This window comes from Quercus lobata, chromosome 11, assembly GCF_001633185.2.
Source record: "Quercus lobata isolate SW786 chromosome 11, ValleyOak3.0 Primary Assembly, whole genome shotgun sequence".
In the NCBI taxonomy this organism is placed as follows: domain Eukaryota; kingdom Viridiplantae; phylum Streptophyta; class Magnoliopsida; order Fagales; family Fagaceae; genus Quercus; species Quercus lobata.
Genome location: NC_044914.1, coordinates 33,960,542 through 33,985,050, shown reverse-complemented (window position 1 = coordinate 33,985,050; position 24,509 = coordinate 33,960,542). Strand labels below are relative to the sequence as shown.

At 34.1% G+C, this 24,509-nt stretch overlaps 3 protein-coding genes across 3 annotated transcripts; 1 reads left to right on the top strand and 2 right to left on the bottom strand.

The window, feature by feature from the left end:
• Positions 1 to 5: 5 nt before the first annotated feature.
• Positions 6 to 4,083, bottom strand: LOC115969574 (stress enhanced protein 1, chloroplastic). The gene is made up of 4 exons (XM_031089251.1): positions 3,927 to 4,083; positions 3,721 to 3,825; positions 1,516 to 1,691; positions 6 to 400 (listed from the first exon to the last, which is right to left on the bottom strand). The coding sequence occupies exons 1-4, from the start codon at positions 3,970 to 3,972 to the stop codon at positions 296 to 298; spliced, it is 432 nt and encodes a 143-aa protein (XP_030945111.1). The 5' UTR covers positions 3,973 to 4,083; the 3' UTR covers positions 6 to 295.
• A 7,094-nt stretch (positions 4,084 to 11,177) lies between these two features.
• On the top strand, positions 11,178 to 19,311 carry LOC115969320 (sodium/proton antiporter 1-like). Its single transcript, XM_031088944.1, has 10 exons — positions 11,178 to 11,754; positions 12,456 to 12,632; positions 12,765 to 12,893; positions 14,124 to 14,300; positions 14,968 to 15,074; positions 16,141 to 16,261; positions 17,255 to 17,316; positions 17,997 to 18,299; positions 18,520 to 18,814; positions 18,898 to 19,311. The coding sequence occupies exons 1-10, from the start codon at positions 11,500 to 11,502 to the stop codon at positions 19,006 to 19,008; spliced, it is 1,737 nt and encodes a 578-aa protein (XP_030944804.1). The 5' UTR covers positions 11,178 to 11,499; the 3' UTR covers positions 19,009 to 19,311.
• Positions 19,312 to 19,681: 370 nt separating this feature from the next.
• LOC115969319 (D-3-phosphoglycerate dehydrogenase 1, chloroplastic-like) lies at positions 19,682 to 23,831 on the bottom strand. The gene is made up of 5 exons (XM_031088943.1): positions 23,110 to 23,831; positions 21,783 to 22,159; positions 21,596 to 21,706; positions 21,412 to 21,507; positions 19,682 to 20,652 (listed from the first exon to the last, which is right to left on the bottom strand). Exons 1-5 carry the CDS (start codon positions 23,657 to 23,659, stop codon positions 19,981 to 19,983), a joined length of 1,806 nt encoding a protein of 601 aa, XP_030944803.1. The 5' UTR covers positions 23,660 to 23,831; the 3' UTR covers positions 19,682 to 19,980.
• Between the last annotated feature and the right edge of the window lie 678 nt (positions 23,832 to 24,509).

Here is a 24,509-nt window from a genome sequence, read left to right as displayed (position 1 = left end):
ATAAGTGAAAGTAACACCACAGAGGAAAGCCTTTACATATATTGAAGTTTCCATATCTGGTACATTCTCAAATCTTAATGTCAATGGTTTTTGGTTACAACTAGTGGGGGAGGGGGATTTGAACCAATGTTTTCATTTATGGGAGAATCAGGTAATGGAATTGAGTTACAAGGCTCTTGGTATCTTGATGCTAATGTTGGCATTGATACAAAATTACAAACAAATGGACAAAAAGAAATCTAGTAGATTTTTCAGAATTACAAACTTTACAAACATGAAGTGACCTAAAACGTGATCAATCTTTTGAAGCAGACTGAAAGATAAAAATTGCTGTTAAAACGCCCACCAATGCTGTAACTGCCAAGGCTACTGTAGGCAGGGGACTTGTGAGCCCAAAATTCTGCAAAAATTAAAATGACCAAACATTTTTTAATAATTGTTCATGAGTGCAATGTTGCTCTTGCAATATTTGGTTGTGTGCGCTTTTGTTTGTGTGTGTGTGCAGAGAGAGAAGAGTAGAGGGTTTCCATGTCAACAAGAAAAAACTATCGAAACCAATAAACTTGACTTCCACGAACATGATTTGACATGCCCCAACTTCCAAGCTAAGAGGAAACCAAAAATGGCAAGGGAATTTATAATTGCTTGCATTTTTTAACCTTATGATGGATTAGAAATACCATTCCCTTTTTGGCAAGAATATAAATGTGTATGTGTGTGTGTGGCATTCCCCTGGTGCGCATCAACTTTTGGCTTTCCAACATTAGAAACAGGCATCAAAAGTTCGACAGAAAACAATAAACTACTAATCATCCAAAAGGTATCTTATGTTTCAACAGGTATTAAAACACATCAATAGCCAAGATTCTCCAGGATCTCCACACCAAAGCCCCTGGCTTGAATGTTCCCAAGACTGTAGAAAACTGTACTATAGGACAGTTGGCTCAGACATCATCTAATGTCCAAGGCAATCCTCATTAATGAGATGATTTCCTTCAGTGATGTCATACATATCTTCCTTTTTGAGGGATGAGGTGTTTGTGAGTGTTTATAAATATAGAATGGGGAGGGGAAGAGGGCCGGGGGATAGGTTTGTTTGATTAAGGAGGCCTCACTCAATTGATTAAACCAAGATTATTTTCTCTAGCTTTAAATTTGAACAAGTAATTTACAAATGATGCTTCCAATAGAGCTAAAGATCATCATTAGCATCTCACATTAGTTATTGAATCTTTAAAGCAACATTAAATTGTATGAGTTTATGAAATAAGCGACACAAATAGAGTAACCTTTTTTAACGTATAATACACAGATATCATTAAAGATAGTCATAGAACATTTTACTTGTTTTAATTTCCTGATGAATATAATGCCTTTTTTTTTTTTTTTTTTGTTATTTGTGGTTTGCAAAAAACTGCAAGTTGTATCCAGCAACCAGTGCTGAAACAAAAAACTATGCTTGAAACTAAAAGATAGCTTTTGCTTGGATCTAAAAACCCATAGCATGTGACATACCTCCAAAAGTCCCTTGCCTGTTGTTATCTCAACAGTAATAGCCACTGCAAAGCCAATCATTGCAAATCGGCCTAGCCATACATCCAAACTGTTGTCCTGGGTGCCTTGTTCACATCTTATGGAAAGTGACATTGCTTTGCCTGCAGGCTGCTTTTGGTAACAAGTTCTCCGTATCACTAAAAATGAAAGCAAGCATCAGCTCTCACCAATTAAATGATCCTTAGGTTGCCAAGAATATTGAGGAAAATTTAAAACTACATTTTACAAATAATTCAAATTCTCTTTTCTTTTAGTATGTTCTCTTAGTGACCATATAGAAATAAGAGGGAAATAAGGAAAAGAAAAGCCAGACCATTTGAGGCAGAGAAAAAGAAAAGAAAAATGGGAACATTGACCAGACAAGAATTTTGATGATAGATATGCAGTTTGAACTTCAGAGCAATGAAAAAATGATTTTAAATTAAAAAATAAAAAAATAAAAAGAAGAAGAAAAGAAAAGAAAAAAGAACATCTGTAAATGGCATGTCAGGTAAGCATTCAAGACTAAAAGCTCATGAGCTCACATCTGAATCACAGCATTTTTTGCCAGCAAACATGGCAATTGTTATCCTGAGTAAGCAACGAAATTGGCAACACATTATCACACCCCAAGTACCTTAGATAGGATACTGGCAAAACAGTTGCATTTATATGTTCAAATGTGAGATGATCACCAAAATTATAAGAAATTTTCTAACAATAGTGAAATCTTTAAGAAAGAAAATGACTTAGACAAATTGTTCAAAATAAACAGGTTATGCCTATAGTCATGTTATACTAAATGGGTAGGTGAGAACTATAAATAGACCATCATTAACATGGTTATTTTAAAATGGTTGTGAAAGCAATAAGGGTAATCACTAAAGAATTTGATTTTGATCATTGAGCACATGCTCTGTACCATCACAGCCACAAATCAGTACCACAATCTAGCTAAGATGATAAAAAAAAAAAAAAAAAAAAAAAAAAAAAAAAAAAAAAGAGAGAGATATCTGGACACCTTTTATAAGTAAATTTAACTGAAAAGGGAAAAAGAAAATGAAGGCAAGGGGACATAACCCAAGTATACAATAAGTATACAAGAATGAACCACCTCGGGCAAAAGATAGAGAAAAGGAAAAATAGACCAAGGCAATAACAAAATCCCAAAGCGAAGGTGTGTTTGGCCATCCAAGCATTTAGGTGTATAGCTAATAATAAGCTGGGAGATATGTTAAGCAAGACTTGTTAATAATGAGGTACATTGGGCACCAACATGATTTATAATTACTTCAAAAAATCAGGAGTTTCTTATTACATATGTGTCTGAGCAAGAGGCTCTTCTAGGGTATGATAAGAACCTTAAGACCTTCACTCACCCTGGATAAAACAATTCTTCATAGCACTAAAACCCCACATTTCAAAACCTCGCCATAGAGAAAGCCCCAAATTTTTCTTCTTCATGTGTCGCAACAACTAAAGAAAAAACACATTGCTTTTCTTTGCTCTCTCTCACACACACACATGCATACTGCAACTTTTTTTCTTTTCCCCTCCGGCTTGCAGCACTCTTCTTCTCTTTCATATTTTTTTTTTCCTAGACAGCACCCTTCTTCAAACCATTTAAGAAATTCTGCTTTTTATAATAAAGCCCAGTTGCCTATTACTTCTCCTAATCCAAGGAGAACTATTGATTATGCTTTTATAAGTTTTCTTTCTCCCCATGGTTTACTAGAACACCAACATTAACTACAACTTCTTTTCAAGATGGTAAATATAGACACCGGAATCAGTTACCTACTCACTACATAATTCGCAGTAACAAAAATTGCAATAAAAAAATCTTCTTTTCAAATAACTAATTGTACTCTAGGAACCACGGACACGGATATGAGTATGACACAGCAACATGAGCAATTTCTGAAAATTTATAACATGACAAGGTGGGAACGACACCAGTATGACACGGGTATGGCATCCCAAATGAAATGTCCATGCTTCCTAGATTGTACCAGCAACAACAACTCGCACACACAGACACAGCACAGCCTTGGTAGCATACAATTTCGTGAATACTGGGAAATCGTAGCATTCATTCTACTTTTTTTTTTTTTAAGTTGCATATTTGTGTAGCAGTTTCTACAAGAAAGAAACAAGAAGCATAAAAAATATAATTAGACTGCTTACAGAGCGGAGAACCAGTGGCGAAAACGGACCCACATGGTGAAAGCTTGGAAAGTGGAACGCGAGGAGTTGTAGAAGAGGTTTTGGGGGAGCTAAAAGCATATACATCTGCAACATAGTCATCATCTTCATTATTATAATGAAAAAACAAAGTACGAGGTTAATGAAAGTAAAACTCATTGACACGGACAGAGAGAGAGAGAGGGTACCGCGGACCGAAAGGGAGAGAGACGAGGAAATTTGAGCCAAGGCCATGGAGACTGAGAGGAGCTGTGTAGTGTGGAGTGTACCGGAAAGTCTGTAGATAACTGGAATTTGGGTATGGGACAGTTGATGTTGAAGATGACCTTATATTTTTGGGAGTTAGGGATCTGCCCACGTGTACTCGTTTACCGAAATTGTTTTATTTATGGAAAAAGATTAGCAACAAAAATAAGAGAGTTATTACGTTCTCAATATTATTTAAATAGTGTGTTTTTTATATTCTTGATACTTATATTAAATTTTGTATCAATTAGATATTATTTATTATATGATTTATAAGTTTATATTTTATACATAATTTTAAACTATCAAAAACTTGTAATTTAAACAATTTTATATTTTATGATAATTTTAAATTACAAAAACTTGTAATTCAAATAATTTATTGATGATATAGCTATTAATCTTTAATTTTCTAAAAATTTTGCAAGTATAAAGGATATAAGAAGAAAATTTAATCCAATGATAAATTTGTCAAAATTTACCTCCAATAAAAAAAATATTAATTAAGGTTGTAATTTTGGGTTACAACCAATTTTATAACTAAATTTTGTCCTTTTATTTATACTATGTGGCTTTTTGAACTATAATAAATTGGACAAAGTTTAGTTACAAAATTAATTATAGTCTAAAACTACAACCTTACTCAATAAAATAAATATTACTACTGTGCGCACCTCGAACAAGCTTAAAGGGTCGTCTCGCTCTTGGGCTCACAGTATACTTATAATGTGGGTTTTGATTTTCCTACTCTGGGTGATTCTAACTTAGAGACCTAGCGACGTTTCTACAACCACTGGACTGTTTTCCCCTCACTCTTTGTAGCTCTTGATCTAGATTTGAGGCTCTCCTTTCAAAACTTCAACAACCATTTCCTTTCCTTGGCCTTGTATATTTATAGTTCAAAATCAATGGGAAAATCATGATTACTCTCAAGGCTAGGGGAAATGGAGATCCAATATTATTATCGCTAAGTGGATGTTTAGTTGGAAGTGTGGTGTGAGTGGCATTGAAACTGGTTCCTACTCCCAAGAAGGGATGATGTTCGACGACAGGATTTGCCAAGGAGTTGTCGAGCATCCAAGATAGGACATTCACGGCAACGAGGCGATAAGTACCTTTTTCAAAGACCGGCCCAACAAGCTTTGGGCCAGACATAACACTGCAGGATTTGCTTCCGTGGCCCTGGTGGATCTTAAACCCAGTTTATCTGACATAAGCGTCAGGAACCATGGGACATACCGTTCAACTTGGGCCTAAGGCCCAAATGGCTCTGGGGGCCTGCTGTATAACTACATATTTTGAAAATTTAACTGTTGAAATGCATGTTCTTTACGCTCTTAATATACATGTCAAATTTTGTGTCTATCAGATATTATTTATTATATGATCTATAAATTTATATTTTATGCATAATTTTAAACTACAAAAACTTGCAATTTAAACAATTTATTGATAACATAGCTATTAATTTTTAATTTTCTAGAAATTTTGTAAGCGTGGAGAATATAATAATAACACATAATCCAATCATAGATTTATCAAAATTCAAATCCAATAAAAAAATATAGAGTAAGGTTGTAGTCTTAAGCTTCAAATAATTTTGTAACTAAACTAGTAAACTTTGTCCTAATAAATTAATGGTGGGAAATGCTAACGGATATCCTTAGGGTAATGGTTAATAATCAATTTAAAGAAAATTTTTATTAATAAAAAAAATTAATATTTTGACAGTTTTTCCATTTTCCATAAAAGTGATGTCAATACTTTTCTAAAATAGATTGTTAATAAATACCCTAAGAGCACTCATTAGCATAACTCATTAATGATATAAGGTTTGATTGTTATAGTTAACATGCTTTTTTTTCTACCTTGGTTTTTTTAATTGATTCAACTTATTTTTTAAAACAAAATAAGTTGATAAAAATAAATTCATATAGTGTCAATTTGAAAATTGCATATTTTTAGTAGTTTATTTGTATAATGTGAGTCAAAAAAGCTAAAATAAACTTTAAAATAATGAATTACTTGGCATGATAGATGAAGAGAGGACCCTCCAATTATATTATTTCAAATAAACTTTAAAATAAAGAATAGTGTGGGAATTACAAACATTGGATAATTTAGGTAAAAAGTTAGCTTATAATTGGTTGTCATAAGATATTATTTTGGTTAGCTTAATGTCCATCTAGGAATTGTTTATTTTCTGTAATTTATAGTGTTTATCAAAAGATATAATTTTTGGTAACTTTCATGTTGAATGTGTTAAAAAAAAAAACTAAAAATTATATTATTTGTAAATAAATTGAGACAAAAGACAAAAAGCAAAACTTATGGAACAAATCACAAACGCACACTTAACACAATTTAAATTTGGGTTTAGAAGTGGCCTCTAGTGATACTTTACTCATATTGGTGGTGCCCTGCCAGCTATCGCCTATGATTAAAATTCCACATCCTGCTCTCTCCCCCCACTATTTATCTATCTATCAATATCAAAAGGAAAAAATTAAAAAAAAAAATTTTAAATTAAAAAAGAAGAAGAAGAAGAAGCTTTCAGTGAAGCCTCTAAGCAAGTATTTTATACAGAGGTTACACCAAGTAACTACTCTCACTAATTAGTAAATTAATTATATATTTTTTGTTATGATATATTTCTTCAATTAAAGTATAATATTTAACAATTCTTTAATTTAGTTAAAACTTTATTATTTAAATTTCAACAAATTCAACGTAGAAGTCATGGTTGCACTAAATAGCTACTCTCACTAATTAGTAAATTAATTATATATTTTTTTGTTATAATATATTTCCTCGATTAAGAGATAATATGTAACAACTGTTTAATTTAGTTAAAACTTTATTATTTACTCCATTCATTCCAGTTTGTTTGTCCTCTATTTCATTTAAATTTTATTATTTAAATTCAACATAGAAGTCATGGTTGCGCTAAATAGCTACTCTCACTAATTAGTAAATTAATTATATATTTTTTGTTATGATATATTTCCTCAATTAAGGGATAATATATAACAACTGTTTAATTTAGGTAAAACTTATCATTTACTATCATATTATATTATATCATATATACAATAAAAATTGAACTTAGAAGTTGTAGTTGTACCAAGTGACTACTCTCACTAATTAAGGAATAATATTTAATAATTTTTTAAAGAAAAGTTTGACTACAAAATTGGTTATAGTCTAAGGCTACAACTTTAATATTACTACGTATTTTGAAAATTTAACCGTTAGATTGTGTGTTCTTTATGGTCTTAACATGCATGTCAAATTTTGTGTCAATCAAATGTTATTTTCTATATGATCTATAAACTTATTTTGTATCCATAATTTTGTACTACAAAAACTTATAATTTAAATATTTAATTGATGACATAGCTATTGATCTTTGATCTTTTGAAAATTTTACAAGTATGGAGGATATAAGAAGAAAATGTAATCTAATAGTGGATTTGTCAAAATCCACCTTTAATAAAAAGATATTGAGTAAAGTTATAACCTAGGCTATAATCAATTTTGTAGCCAAACTTTCTATCTATTGTTTAATTTATGTAAAATGTTTTCCTTTAAATTTCAATGAATTTAAATTCTATTCAAATGAAAAGTTATTATCAAAAATTTCTAAACTGAAATTTCACACAACAACCCACGTTTTCTTTTTAAAAACAAAAAACCTATGTTTTGACTAAGGGGTAAGATTTAACAATAACTAGTAAGTTACCCGTGCAATACACATATAATATTTTAATATTTTATGTAAGATGGTTTTGGAAAATGTTGTATATGTATTTGTGGGGTCAGAGAATTTATGACCCCGACCCATTTTATATTAAGGCCCAAGGTCTTGGCCGAGGAGAGATATTGCCGAGGATGCATAATGGAAGTCCAGAACGGCCTAAGGATATGGCCGAGGACGATCTTGTGATCGGCATCCTATAGTGCCCCTAAAAGAAAGGGCGAGCACAGTGCAGGAGCAGCTCAAGTAAAAGGCTGCCAATATTGTAATAAAGCACTTTGCACCTGACAGGACCATGCTCTTTAACTTTTACAACCACCCCCAACCACTTTGGGTATGGGCTGATGGGACAAGTATCAATCCTGGAAAGTCGAACCTACACTTGGAGGTTGGATGAGAGGTACAGGCTAATATAAAAGGAGAAGTAAGCAATCCAGAAAGGGAGTTGGGAAAAAAGGCTAAGAACCAAAACCTCCTAGGCCGTATCAAGGAGAGAGAGACTTCTCAAGCGAACATAATTTATTTCCGTATGTACACCACGACCAACCATCGTCCGGTGACCAAGGCCTAACCTTTCAAGCCCACGCTCTACAAATTTTATTGTTTGGGCCTTTTAACGTATGAACCCAACATCATATTGGAGTCGTTACGAATTGAGTCCTTACAGTATTATAGCATAATTGTTATAGAATTTTATTAGTAATAAGTTCATCATAAAAAGCAATAATTATAAATTGCATATACATATCCATTATAATTATTCAATTGAAGTAATGAGAAAAAAAAAATTGGAGAAAATTTTAGAATAAAAGTTGATATAGAATGTGTCTTTCTCTTTTTCCTTAATTCTAAAACAAAATTCATATCTCAAATACCCACGGTTAATCACATCATTTACAAAACCCACAAATCTACAATGTCAAGTTGGGCTTAGAAGTTGTGGTTGCATTAAGTGACTACTCTCACTAATTAAGGAATAATATTTAATAATTGTTTAAGGAAACGTTTGGCTACAAAATTGGTTATAGCCTAAGGCTACAACTTTAATATTGTTATGTATTTTGAAAATTTAACAATTGAATTGTGTATTTTTTATACTTTTAATATATATGTCAATTTTTGTATCAATCAAAGGTTATTTACTATATAATCTATAAATTTATTTTGTATGCATAATTTTATACTACAAAAACTTTCAATTTAAATATTTAATTGATGACTAGCTATTGATCTTTGATCTTCTGAAAATTTAACAAGTATGGAGGATATAAGAAGAAAATGTAATCCAATAGTGGATTTGTCAAAATTCACCTTCAATAAAAAAATATTGAGTAAAGTTATAACTTAAGCTATAACCAATTTTGTATCCAAACTTTTTGTCCATTGTTTAATTTATGTAAAACTTTATCCTTTAAATTTCAATGAATTCAAATTTTATTCAAATTAAAATTTATTATAAAAAATTTTCTAAACTGAAATTTCACACAAAAACCCACTTTTTCTTTTTAAAAACAAAAAACCTATGTTTTGACTAAGGGGTAAGATTTAACAATAACTAGTAAATTACTCGTGCAATGCATGAATAATATTGTAATGTTTTATGTAAGATGATTTTGGAGAATGTTGTATATGTATTATAGCATAATTGTTATAGAACTTTATTAGTAATGAGTTCATCATAAAAATAAAACAATTATAAATTGCATACACATATCCATTGTAATTATTCAATTGAAGTAGTAAGAAAAAAAAAACTTTGGAGAAAATTATAGTATAAAAGTTGATATAGAATATGTCTTTCTCTTTCTCCTTAATTCTAAAACAAAATACATATCCCAAACATGTACGGTTAATCACATCATCTACAAAACCGACAAATTTACAACATCTGACCTTGATATTAAAATCATAATCGTCGTTGTCACTCAATATAAAATGTAAACCCTCATTCCTTGGTTGTAACAAACTCAGATGGAGTAGGATTAAATAAAACAACAATGTTAGAGTTAGGTAGGTGTCGCCAAAAGGTTGTCTTTCTCTTTCTCCTTAATTCTAAAACAAAATACATATCCCAAACACCCACGGTTAATCACATCATCTACAAAACCGACAAATTTACAACGTCTGACCTTGACATCAAAATCGTAATCGTCGTTGTCACTCAATATAAAATGTAAACCCTCCTTCCTTGGTTGTAACAAACTCAAACGGAAGGTTTAAGGTAAATGACATCATTTTTTGACTGTGTTTATTTGACATGGGATGACATTAGAAGTTATGGGTAGGTATATATAAAAGGGTAGAAGTGGAGATAGTGAATTAAAATGTAAAAAGTTTTATGTGTATGTGTAAGAAATGAAAAGTCTTGAAATATTGAACTAAATGATACAAAAAATATTTATTTTTTAACTAGAAAAGTCTTAAAACATTAAACCAAATAAAACAAAAGGTCAATAATTGATTTGTTCTTATCTCTTATGTTGTTTAAGAGTATTTCAATTTTTTTCATAGAGTGTGCCACATAGCAAAACCTCATGCTCTCCGGTATGAGGTCTCTGCTTTTATATATATATATATATATATATATATATATATTTTATATATTAATTTAAATCAAATTTGAATTCTATTCAAACTAAAAGTCTATTATAAAAAAAATTTTAAACTTAAATCCCACACAACCCACACTTTTGTTTTTTGTTTTTTCTTCCTCACATTGCATCTTATTAAATTAATATTTTAAAATTTAATTTAAATAAAATTTTATCATCTATGTTTATAAAAATAGATAAATACGTATAACGTCTAAATTCTAAACAATCAGAATTTAAAAGTAACTTTTTATTAAAATTATTTATCATATGTGAATATTACTAGTTAATTCGAAATATGTGCGATCATAATTCATATCATAAAATAACTAAATGGAAGAAGACACTTCATCCTTCAAAGATTCAAGAGGCTTCTTTCTAAGCTTATTTAAAGGAGTCTTTCTCAGAATACAAGACGTGATGTTTCCTAGCATCCAATTCTCCATATGAAAAAAATCCTTTTGTAACTAAACTATACAATGTTCCGAAATCATTCAATTGTGAGTTGTAACTCTTTTCATTTGTAATAGCTTCAGTTTTTTCATCTATCCAAGTGTAATAACTCTCTAATATCGATACATGTTTGTAAGTTTTTGAGAATTATTTCATGAGAATCATTACGGTTTATGTTTTGTTGAGTAATAGTTTCCAATTTGTTGAAAGATAATTTCAATTTATGATGTCTGCTTTTAAAAGATTGTTCTTCGTTATCAAATTAAGACATTAATTAATTGTGTAAATTATTATTAAATTATTTTAGTTACTAAATTGTTTACTTACTGTTATAATTATGAACAATGAGTAAAGCTTAGTTATAAAATTGATTAGGGGTGGATGATATAGCCTTACTCCCAATCAGTGACCGTTCCCTTCTGCAAAGAGTTTCTCAGTCACCCAGAGACATAACCAAAGCAAAATAGCAAATCCCATGTCCCATGAGGCCATGAGGCCATGACCATATCTAAGTTGACCCATAAACCCAAGACCAAGAAAAAATCACTGCTTCCACTCCCATTTCCACTCCTTCCACCGAATCCCATTCCATGCAACTTGGAATAACAAGACAAGAACAACAGTACTACTGAGTCGCTGACCCACAACCCCCCCTCTTCTTCTTCTTCTCCTTCAATCCTTAACAGCTCTCCTTGAAAACTCAGCTTTGCTCCAATGGCTTCCCTCTCAATCTCAATTGGGACCCACTTATCTTCAACCTGCCATTTCAAGAACTATTCACTTCCTCAAACCCAAAACTCAGTTCCTTCCCATCATTGCTTTGGCTCATCTCTGTGTAGAACCAGAGGTCCAAGATTGCTTGGCAATGGGGTTCTTGCTAGAGCTGAAGATAAGGCCAGAGGTTCTTCGTCTTCTTCTTCTTCTTCGTCTCAGCCTCAACCAAACTCTAACTCTGAGAACCAGCTAGAGGTTATTCTTGTTCATTCTTACTACAAAATTTTCACTTTTTTAGAGTACCCATTTGGTGGTTTTCCTAGATTATGAGTTTGAATGAGTTATTTTGGTGAAGTTTGGTGCATTGAATTAATGGGCTTCGGGAAAGTGATGAAAATTTTATTTTTGTTTTGTAGTTTTTTTAGGATTTTGCCTATATACATAGTTACAGTGACTTTGGTGTTGTACTTAGGTTCTTCAATTAAATTTAACCACATGGCTGCATAGTCTAATAAGTCACATGTTTGAATTTAATTGTAGAGAAGATAACAATGTTTGCGCTGTTTGACTTTAATGGATGACTTAAGGTACAACACTTAAAGAATTGTACCTAAGTTTTCCCCTTTTAATTAAACTAATATTTGGTTAAAACCCTGGATGGTGGGATTTAAATTGCATATTTGGTATAGTACTACTAGTATATGCATTTGTTATTTTGGCAACTTAATGTCATGTCTTCATGGCAATGGAGTTTCGTTTTGCTTAAGTTAGATGTGCTGCTTTCCAAGATAGCACATGAGTTGCTGTTGCGAATCATGAAAATCTAAGAAAAGAAAAAATCTTCAAATTATAATGTGAAGATTTCAACTTAATGTGTTTCAATATTGTTATCATTAATATAGAGCTTATATATTTTTTGCCAATACTTCAAAATTGACCCTTTAGCATGTTATCAGGAGCTGACGCAAAAATCTGGATCATGTGATCCTTTATGTTCACTAGATGAAATAAGTTCAAGCGATTTTGAAGCCACTTACCAGCCCAAGACTGATTTGCTGAAAGCTCTTGCAGTAATTGCAGCAGCTGCAACAGGGGCAGTGGCAATTAACCAATCATGGGTTGCTGCAAATCAGGTCCATTTTGTTTTTTTGAGCTATCTTTTGTTTTGTGGGTTTCCTGTGATAATTACCTGCCTTTCAGGAATAAGTGAACTAATTGATCTTGAGTTATAATCTTGGTTGTTTTTATCGTGTCTTATGATATAGGATGTTGCGATGGCATTGCTATTTGGAATAGGATATGCAGGCATCATTTTTGAAGAATCTTTAGCTTTCAATAAAAGTGGAGTAGGATTACTGATGGCCGTGAGCTTATGGGCAGTGCGTAGCATTGGGGTAAGATTCTTTCTCACTACTTGAAATTAATGACATATTATCTAGCCATGACCCGTTGATGATTCCTTCTATGATATAAGTTTTAGTGGCAAGGAAGGCTTCATATATCCAAGTAGGCATTTATGGGCTGTTTTCAATTGATATATCCTTTTCTAATGCCGAATTCCTCTGCATAGTAATGCAAATTCAACATCGCTATAGACATAACAATATTACAAATTTCACTACATGTGGAGGTGACAAATTGTGATTAGTGCAACATCACTTTCACTAGGACCACCATTAACATCGGTTTAATTGAGGAGTTTGTTACTTCATTTGGTGTTGAGATTAAGATATCAAAGTTGCTTCTGTTAATTTTTAGCTTTAGATATGACAGGTGCTGAATTGAATTCCCCCCCCCCCCCCCACCCCCCACCCCCCTCTTCCCTAAAACAGTACATTCAAAGTGTTGCTCCTTTGTGAGTTAAAGTGTTTTTTTTTTTTCCTTTTTTTGATCTAGTTTACACTCCGATAATCCTGAAGGCATTTTGGGCTTCTTCTTCTTCTTCTTCTTCTTCTTTTTTTTTTTTTAATGTAATAGAGATTAGGGTAAGGCTTCCTTAAAGTCAAGTATTATTTCTACTCTTACCAGTCAAATTCGAATCATTTAAGAATATCTATACATTGATGCTAGTTTGGGAAATCTAATTCATAAATATTTTTCATTCAGACCAACCTTGCTAGCTGGATGCATTGGCTAGGCCCTATACCAGTTCTATTTCTTCTTCTTTCGTAGTTACTTTGTGTGTATTGGGACCATCTTGTCTATGCTTTATTCATAGATATGTATAAGGAACAATTTTTAGTATTATTGTTTATCTCTAGATAGAATCATTTATATGGAAAAAAATTCCCCCCCCCCCCCCCCCCAAAAACAACAGCCCCCATGAGCAAGACAGATGAGGATATTTATGTCTGATGATTCTTTTAAACTTTTTATACGTTTGGTATTGTGAAATAATAGCTTTTTCTCGTAAGTTGTCATCTGAAATAAACTGATTGTATGTATTTAATGTTACTGCTAATGTTTTTAGTGCAATCTACTTTCTTTATCCTTTTATACAAACTCCAAGGTCTTGATGCCTCTTACTACAGTGATGTGGCTATATCTGTTAAAAACGTATTGGTTGCAATGTGGGGTGTTTTTTTTTATCTTAATTACTTTGTTTGGGTGTTTGACTTGTGTAGGCTCCTTCAACTGATATAGCTGTTTCAGAGCTAACGAATGCATCTGCAGAAGTCAGTGAAATAGTATTTTTCTTGTTTGGTGCAATGACCATTGTGGAGATAATTGATGCTCATCAAGGTTTTAAGCTGGTTACCGACAATATAACCACCCGAAAGCCGCGGACTCTCCTCTGGGTGGTGAGTGCTCTATTTTTGCTGACATAACCATATTAACTAATGTTGAAGTTTTAATATATCAAATTTAATCTTGACATCTAAACTACATTTTTTTCCCTATGGTCCAAGGTTTTGATCACTCATGGTATTGGTATTTGGTTTGGTGGTCAACAAAAGCCTTGGAAAATTACAAAAAGAAAGGATAGATTGATAAAAACCTTGGGCAAACCAAGTTGTCTATTCACTGTAGTCCAAACTTCAGTATCTATTGTACATCAATCAAATAACTTGGATTAGTTGGTATATAGGGGTAGGTTATCCATGTCCCTTAGTGAACATTGTTTGTCAGCATCATTCCTTGATGCTGAACTGTTTCCCCTGCTGATTCATCAAAAAATGGAATTGCTATTCTTCTCTTTAAGTTAAATGATACATGGAAATTATTAGCTAATTTTCTATGATAATTATGATGCTTAGTCCCTCTTTCAGTAAGAAATTCCTAAATATTGAATTTTCTAATTTTAATTTTTATAGAAATTAGCTATAACTTGTCTTGTTCCACCAATGCATTTCTCTGCAGGGACCTTAGTGGTCTATTTGATTCTAAATCTTCCTGTATCAGCCTTTTCCTTCTACACTTTATTTCCTTATCAGTTAATGAAGTTTGACACAGTCATGAAAATTGCAGATTGGTTTGGTGACTTTTTTCCTTAGTTCAGTCCTTGATAACCTGACGTCTACCATTGTCATGGTTTCTTTATTGAGGAAACTAGTACCTCCATCAGAATTTCGCAAGTATGAGCTGACTATTACTCTATTTTATCTCATGTGATTTAAATCTTCATGAGTTTTTGCATTTGATTAGTCTCTTGTCATGTATTGAATTTCAACAGTTCATTCAAACAAAAATATTCACTGCAGTATTACAAGTTTCAGTTCTCCTGTACCATCCTCAAAAACTATATGAAATTAGGGTGTTTAACTTAGAGCTCTGGTTCTCAAATGTATCTTTTTTGTAATTATTTTCTTGAGAATGCATTTCAGGAATATATGTTAATGGTGGATCTCTTAACTCAGCACATTTCCTAGGGGGGTTGTTTTGTTTGTGTATCTTACTTATATTATCAGAAAGCGTGGAGGCTTCAACCAGGAAATTTAGCTTTGATACCATAGTAACCAAATAGTTAATCTAAAAGCTTAAAATGATGGGCATGGGTATGATTTATATATTGATATGCTCCAACACTCTTAATACTTACCAAAGTACAAGATGGTTATCATGAAGAATGTGGAGTTTGCTGTCACATCAGCAAGGAAGATAAAGAATTAAAGATCCTATTCTCGATCTTTATCTACTAGGGGTTCTCTAATATGATAGACAGGTTTTCTATTTGTCACTGCATATTCCAACCGTGTACTTACCTTCTCTGAGCCACAATCTTAGAAGACATGACTGGTAGAAGGCTATTTGAAAGTAAATACTTATGAAATGTATATCATCTTTTTATTTCTTTCCAGAATCAAGGACAATAAAATGTGCAAAACTTCAGAGAATTTAATGCCTTCATAGTCATGAACCTTATCTTAACTAAAAATGTTTAAGGGGATGCTGTTGAAGTGCAGATAACGATATCATAACAGGATAATTGTGTTTCTCAGACACTTTTATCTGCTGCCATGTCCAAATAGCTTGACCTTAATGGCTTTAAGGAGATCTCTGCTACATTGAAACTGGCTGTGTGCTTGCTATGTTATCTCTTCTCGAAAAATTTAGATCAAGTCCTTGCTAATCAAAATTTTCTTTTTCAATTATTGATTTTATTGATAAGTCTCCATTTTCTGATTCAGATTTAATTGACAGGCTTCTGGGAGCTGTTGTTGTGATAGCAGCAAATGCAGGTGGTGCATGGACTCCCATAGGTGATGTTACCACTACTATGCTGTGGATACATGGTCAGATATCAACTTTGCAGACAATGAAGGTCTTTTAACATCATTCTAACTAAATCATCACATGTACAGAATATGCCTGCATTTATGTGTTACATTGTCCATATATGGGACTTATGCATGATGCATGTGATTTATTCTGACCAAGGTATTCATTATACTGTCTTTATACAATACATTTCATGCTGCTGTTGCATGTTTAATCCAATGAGATCCAACCAAAACATCTGCATTAGCTGACTGTGTTCCCCTAATGTCACTAAAACGTGATAGAATATAAAACTTTTGAATTTTATGACCTGACTGCAGTACTAGGAGTTTGGTTCACAGACTGGATATGTGTGTGGTTGGATGCGCATGTGTGCTTGCGTGTTCCAATTAGCTAAATATACATTATGTAAAAGGTGAAGCTTGCAAGATTTTAGTGTTTAATGTAATCAATTCATACTTGCTCTCTCTTTATCTGCTGCATAAGTGTCTGAGAAAGAGAGCTAAACAGGATCCTATCATGAAATGCTCCAAATGAATCTATGTTGAAAAAAACTGGGGGTGTAAATGCTGTATAATGTGAGTTAACTGTGGTGGTGAAAAACACTTTTCTGTTCAAACTTTAAACTTCAGGAATGTTAAGCTTTTGTAACTCTCGGAGTTGAAATTTCTCCTGTAAATTTATGGAATTCACTTTTTTAATAAAGTTAATTTTATTGATTACGATTTTAAACTACAGCAAAGTTGAGTGTCAATCACTTCACTCATAAAATCTACTCTGCAATTATGAAATTTTAAACACCTTTATATATATATATATATGGGGAAGGAAACCTGTTTATAGTTAGTGATAAGAAAAGCTTATAAAGCATTTGGTTAAAGTTTAGCACTCCCCAGCTGGGGCTCTTTCAATGCCAAGTCCTTAAATCACTTGAGATATACTTGTTCAAATGCAGTGACTGGGAATGTTTAATTACAGAAGCACAGTGCTGAAATTAAATAAAGAGTTCCCATTATAGCATTTTCTTTTGTTACAGGGCTTATTTGTACCTTCAGCTGTTTCTCTAGCTGTCCCACTGGCTCTTATGTCCCTGACTAGGTACTCTTCTTGCTATGGTTTTTAAAATCTAGATTTAAATTGTAAAACCATATGATTTTATAATCCCAACTCCATCAAACAATCCAAAACGCTTTAAAAAACACCATGTTTGTAGAATCTGGTGGAATAATAACCATGCCTTAGTCCCAAACCATGGTAGAATCTTAGATTTAAATTGTAAAAAATCTATTTTTTAATTAAGATCTTATATATTTTTCAATTTAATAGAAAACTTCTATCATCTTGTGAGCTGTGATTTATGTGCTTATCTAAAATATTGATATTGTTAATAAGAATATGCTTACATATTACTCTATATACTTTGTATCGAATTTTAATTGCAAGGATGCAAGGATTTGAACCTTAACAAATTATCTATAACTTGTAAACAAAAAGTTTTACCTTTTGAGCTACATTCCAAACTATTCTACTCCTAAAATTTGTTAATATAAGATGATAATTTTTTATAGTTATTAAACATAGTGTGTCAAATCTTACAATTCCCCAATCCAATTTTACGATCCGATCTTGTAGACCATTCAGTGATCTTAGGATCTAGGTTTAAACAGTCTTGCTTCTTGTAATGTCAAAGCAAAGCCAGTGAATTTTAGTTTAGAAAGGTTAGGTTTAAGTTTTTGGATTATGGATGATGTGATATGAGTTTCTCTTCTTCCGTCCAGTGAAGTTAATGGAAAGGGACAGGATTCTTCCAGTGTTATGGCATCTGAACAGATGGCTCCCCGAGGACAGCTTGTTTTTTTTGTAGGTATTGGAGCTTTGATTTTTGTTCCAGTGTTCAAGGCCCTAACCGGTTTGCCTCCTTTTATGGGTATCCTGCTTGGACTTGGAGTTCTTTGGATTCTAACTGATGCTATCCACTATGGTGAATCTGAAAGGCAGAAGTTAAAAGTACCACAAGCTTTATCACGGATTGACACTCAAGGAGTTCTTTTCTTCCTTGGAATACTTTTGTCCGTTAGCAGGTGAATACGGAACACATTTTGAACTTCTGTGTTTCATGTACTCTTATGCTACATAATATATTTTTAGATATAGTAGCTGTATTTATGTGTCTCTGGAAGAATTATCATCAAGATGTTTATGATATATTAATCTGATTTCCTAAAAAACATACTTGGATACATATACACGTGCTAAGTTATTATTTTTGCATTATAACAAACTTTTTTTTTCTTCCCCCAGCCTTGAGGCTGCGGGGATTCTTCGGGAATTGGCGAATTACCTTGACGCTCACATTCCTAGTAGTGAAGTGATTGCCGGTGCAATAGGAGTCGTATCAGCAATTATAGATAATGTTCCACTGGTTGCAGCAACGATGGGGATGTATGACCTCACCTCCTTCCCCCAGGATTCTGAGTTTTGGCAGTTGATTGCATATTGTGCTGGCACCGGTGGATCCATGTTAGTTATTGGCTCGGCAGCTGGAGTAGCATTCATGGGAATGGAAAAGGTGGACTTCTTTTGGTACTTACGGAAGGTATGGACTGCTGTGTAATGACATTTTATTGACTAAACTTTTATTTTTCTTTTTAGTAAAAGAAGTCATTCTTCTTTGTGCAGGTGAGTGGTTTTGCTTTTGCTGGTTATGCTGCTGGTATTGCCGCCTATCTAGCGATACATAACCTCCCCATCTCCCTACCTACAACTGTAGCTCAGGTTCATAAATTATAGAGAACTTTTGCTTGGATTTTTCCCTGGCTTCAAACAAGGCAGTAAAAAATTGTGGCAATTCGCATGAGTGTAGTGACGATTGTGACCACCTTGTTGTTCGGAATGTGGACATGGTTTTTTGAGATATAGAAAGTCAAAGGAAGACCAGTGGAAAAGATAGGTTGAGATCATTTTGACGTCATGTCAATCAGATTTACAATATGATGAATTCTGTGAGAAATGTAAATAATATGCTTTATATCCAACAAGTCTTACTTTCAAGGTTAGAATGATTGGGGTAATATCAATGTTTCAGTTTCCACTTTTTTTTTTTTTTTTTGGCTAGGTAATTATAGGGGATAGAACCCAAGCTCAAAGATACACATGGTACCGGATACCACCAAACTACAAGGCTCGGTGGTAGTTTCCACTCCTTTATAACAATAGGCAATTGCAAAGTACACATCTTTGAATATACTATAGTGATGTATTTGCAAGAAGTTTAACTCGACTTACTTTTAAGATGTAGTTTTGAAGCAGTAAAGAAAATTAAATATAGTTAAGACAGCTTGCATTTCAGCGAGCCCTCCTTGCATTCTTTACAACTCATAAAGAAATCAGTATTATCAGTAGGGAAATTCCAAGAAAAAACTCATCAATCAGCCATCATGGTTGAATACTTAAAATCTCTCCATGCGAAAACAAAAGTAAAATTTTCCTGGAAAACGACTGCAACACTACACCAAGACAGAACCAAACATGCATCCATTAAGTAATACGTTTACAACTAGGCAGATTAAAACAGAAAATTGAATTTGGCAACTTGGCAACTCAATGCAGTACAAACCTTTCATCGCAAAGCTAATTTATTGTTCTTCCTTTCCATCAAGCTACAACACTCATAGAAACTATCAAAATCGAACTAGGATGTGGTTATGACTAATACCACGCATCCAAAAAGGAAAAAGAAAGATGTAGTAATTGTGATCCACACTACAACTTGAGAAAAACAAACTCTTCAATGGCTGAAACTTCACCAATCTTCTTCAAAGCTTGCTTGCTTGGTTGGTCATCAACACCAATTGCCATTACTGCATGCTTTCTAGGGGCAATCCTTCCCACACTCATAAAGCTGACATTCACATTCTCCTCACCCAAAATGCTCCCAACTGTTCCAATCATACCTGGCTGATCGACCTGTCTGCAGAGTAAAATACTACCTTCCAAGCTGACATCAACTTCGAAAGATCCTACCCTTGTCAGATGGGGAATCCCATCCTTCACCCGTCCCTCGACCTTAATCTCCCCAGAATCTGATATTGCGGAGGCGAATTTGGATTCCACGTTTGCAATCTGGACTTGGACGAAATCAAGTGGGCTCTCAGGTGAACCATCTAGAACAATTCTCTCCTCTGATATCCTCAGACCTCTCTGCTTGGCAGTAAAATCAGCATTAACCAAATTCACAAACACACTAGATATGGGCTCAATGATACCCTTGGTGATCATGGCACGAAGAAGCCTGGTGTCAAGATCATCAGGAGCTCTAGCAGAAGCATATGTCACTTTAACGGTTTTCACACCACTTCCTCCTGCTACTAATTGCACAGCAAGTCTCCCAAGCTTCTCAGCAAGTACAACATATGGCTTCAGCTCCGATAACACCTGAACATAGAAAAGGAATGACAAAACATGAGGTTTTTGTGCTCCTTATAGCTAAAATTCACTTCAAAGTTGAAAGAAAACAACCGAGATGCCGCTTTCTTAATAGTACAAACACAATGCATAATTAATAGCCATCAGCCATTATTTGGCAGACAAGGCATATGGCTAGTTTTTTATTCTTGTAGTTACCATTAACAATAAATTTAGAAGTTAGGCATATAATTTGCATGCACCACAATGGGTATGTTCCTGATACTGCCTGTATTAGCCTGTCAATCCAGTTACCATGAATTTCCAATCTAAAAAAAAAAAAGCGATCAATTCCTAACCATATTTTGAGATAAGGGAGACAGTTAAATGAACAGTTTCCAGCATTTAACCCTGAACCGGAAACATAGGCTGAGAGAAACTACTTCAAAATCACAATTACTATTAAATGAGCTGAAAAGTCCAAGCTTTATTTGGTGGAGAGAGAATCCATTTTTTGCATTCTTATTTTTCCCCAAAAAACTCTTTTGTTTCTCCACTTGTATCAGTGATTCTTCTATCTTTAATAAAGCTATTTACTACTTATCACAAAAAGCAGAAAGGAATTTAGATTGTGCTACATAAACTAATAGGTAAATGATGGTGGGACCACATTATATACTAAAAGTCTAAAATACAATTGATATAAAATACCAGAGGACCTGTAAGCAAAATAAAGATACAATAATTTTTTTTTTTTTTTTTGATAAGTAAATAAAGATACAATGATACCTCTGCAGGAACCATTGGTGCATTGACTGCAGTAGCAGCAAGCTCCCCTCTAAGGGCTCCCACAACAGCTTCAGCTATTTCAATGGCCACCCCTTCCTGAGCATCAAACCCAAATATTATCAGTTTACTTGGTAAGAGAAAAAATAGAGCTAGTAAAACTGTAAATCCTGTTCATTAGACACACCTGAGCTTCCATTGTACTGGCACCAAGATGAGGAGTTGCAGTAACATTCTCGTGCAGAACCAACTTATTGTCTGCTGGTGGTGGCTCCTTTGTGAAAACATCAAGTGCAGCCTAAAACAAAGAGACCATGTCATTGACTTTCTTCAACCGTAAGATATATGTGAATCAAGTATGAGAATATAAGAACCTGAGCAACAATTCCAGCATCTAGTGCCCTCACTAGTGCATCTTCATCGATTACTCCTCCACGAGCAACATTGACAATTCGAACTCCTTTCTTCATCTTTGCAAAAGCATCATCATTGAGGATCTTTGATGTAGTAGGTGTAAGAGGCATGTGTAGAGAGATGAAATCTGCAGTTGTTATAGCTTGATCAAAACTCACAAGCTCCACACCTATTGCACGAGCACGATCTGCCGGGGCATATGGATCGTGTGAAATCACATGCATTCCAAGCCCCTTGGCACGCCTGGCAACTTCTGATCCAACCTTTCCGAACCCCATCACTGCAAGTGTTTTCCCCACAAGGGAAACACCTACATATTTATTCCTCTGCCATTTTCCTGGATTAACCAAATTGTGTTAAATAAGTCTCGATGTGTCTTCACTACTATTTGAAAGCTAATATCTTCAGAATATTCACAATTACTAAACTATGATATGACAAATTAATATAGAAATATAGCTTATACAGAAAAACGCCAGAGACCAACTAGGAAACAATCACACACTTTTTTAAAAAATCAGATTCTTCATAAATGGGTGGAATTTTTATCCACAAGTAACGCTAAATTAAAAGTTGCCCACTAGGTGGCTCAAGAGTAGAGAATCAAGATACATTAGCCACATGTGGAACTAAGCATAGCATGGAAATTTCTCTAAACCCCAAACAAGAAAATAATTTCCAAGAACAAAAAACAAAGTATAAGGAATTCTCCCTCCTGGGCATGTGCATAAACAGCTTAGCCCGTCAGGGGTAAATACCCTGTATATACCCAGGACTGGTCCTAGCGGGTGGAGCCATTTACCTGTAGATTTTACTGTCTAGAGACGAGTCCAAAGGGCTGTTCTTAAGAAAGGTTTTTCCCTTTTTATATTTTTTCAAAATAAAACCCTTTAATTTAAAATTTTCAACCAAAAAAAAAATTCAGCAAAGATGAAATCTTTAAACCAGAGAGTATGCATGTAAGAAACAATAAGAGAGTGATAACCAGCATGCAAAATCAACATTTTTAAAAGCATATCAATTAAGAGAGAGAAAATTCGCCTAAAATCTTTGAACTTTTTGGTACCATCAATAAAATCAAACCTATAAAAAAATAATTCCAGAATCTAAAATAAAAGGAAAGAAAGCAGATCTGCATAAGAAACTATTTTCAAAAAGTACTTTTTTTCCTGCATTTCAAAGCAAAAAAGCACTTAAACCAAACACGGATCCATACTCTATCAAAATAACTATTCGACGAAATGCCACAAAGAAAAACAATCTTAAACATTATTATTATTCACTGACCAGCTTTCACAGAAGCATCGGCTTGAGCAACGTTCCTAGCCATGGCAGCCAAGAGAGCAATACCGTGCTCGGCGGCGGCGACGGTGTTAGCCGTGGGCGCGTTGACTACCAAGCAACCGTGCTCAGTGGCCGCCGCCAGATCCACATTGTCGATCCCGACGCCGGCTCTTCCAACCACCTTGAGCCTCCCAGCGGACGATTCAAACACCTCGCGGCTAACCTTCGTTCCGCTCCGAACGATAATCGCATCGCAGAGCGAGATCTTGGTGCAGAGCTCTTCGGGACTGAGATTGTAAGAGCAATCCACGTTAGCGAACTCTTTGAGAAGCTTCAGCCCAGCCTCGCCGAGCTTCTCCGCCACCAAAACCGTCGGCTTCGCGTCCAAAGAGCCAGAAGCCTTAACGATCACCACCAAGGGCTTCGAGAATCGCCGGCTAGGACGGAGAGCTACGGAGAAAGCTGAGCTGAGTGACTGCCTGGAAGACAGCGACAACGACGGCGTTTTGAGAAATGGAGCTGTTCGGAGAGTTTGCGATGCTGACGTGGCCATTTTCCGGTGGCGGCGGATTATATGAATGAATAAAGAAAGAAATGTATGAAGTTGGTGATTATAGAAGTATTATATGAAGTGAAGTGGTGGGAGAGATGTATGCGGTGTGGTATTTATATATGGGTGTCACTTGGGTTTGGTTGGTAGAGATCCGAATCTCAGGGTTTTTTGTTTTTTGTTTTTTTTTAAATGTGTTGGTAGGAAATCTAATCTAAATATAAGTTTTTTTTTTTACTTACCCTGAAAATATGGAAACCAATCACCAATGTTTTAGGCGACGCGCTAGAGGTGGTGAGAGTGAGACTGAGAGTGAAACTGAGATTTTAATATTAGGTCGGGTAAGTGACGATTGACCTACACCAGCCATGATCTTCTCTATCATTAAAAATATATAAATATATATATATATATATTTATTTATTTATTTATTTATATTATAGTAAGTGCTTTTGGTAATCCAAATAAGACAGGAGGTGGAGGAATCATTAGAGACGGTCAAGGTGTTTGGGTTAGGAGATATGCAAGATCAATCGGGTTCACCTCAAGCATTATTGCTGAGCTGTGGGCTCTATAAGATGGGTTGAAATTAACGGATCATATGGGAATTAGGCAGCTGGAAGTGGAATTAGATGCTAAGGTATGGTGGGATTGCTTAATTCTAATAAAAATCCTAATTTTGCCTATGCTCCTCTGCTTTCTGATTGTAGGTATCTTCTAAGCAAGCTTCCTCAAGTAAGGGTGTTCCACGTGTTTAGAGAAGCCAACAAGTGTGCGGTTTGGTTGGCAAAATGGGGCAGTGTTATGAAGGAAGATTTTGTTGTTTTTGAGTTTCCTTTTACTGCTGAACTGG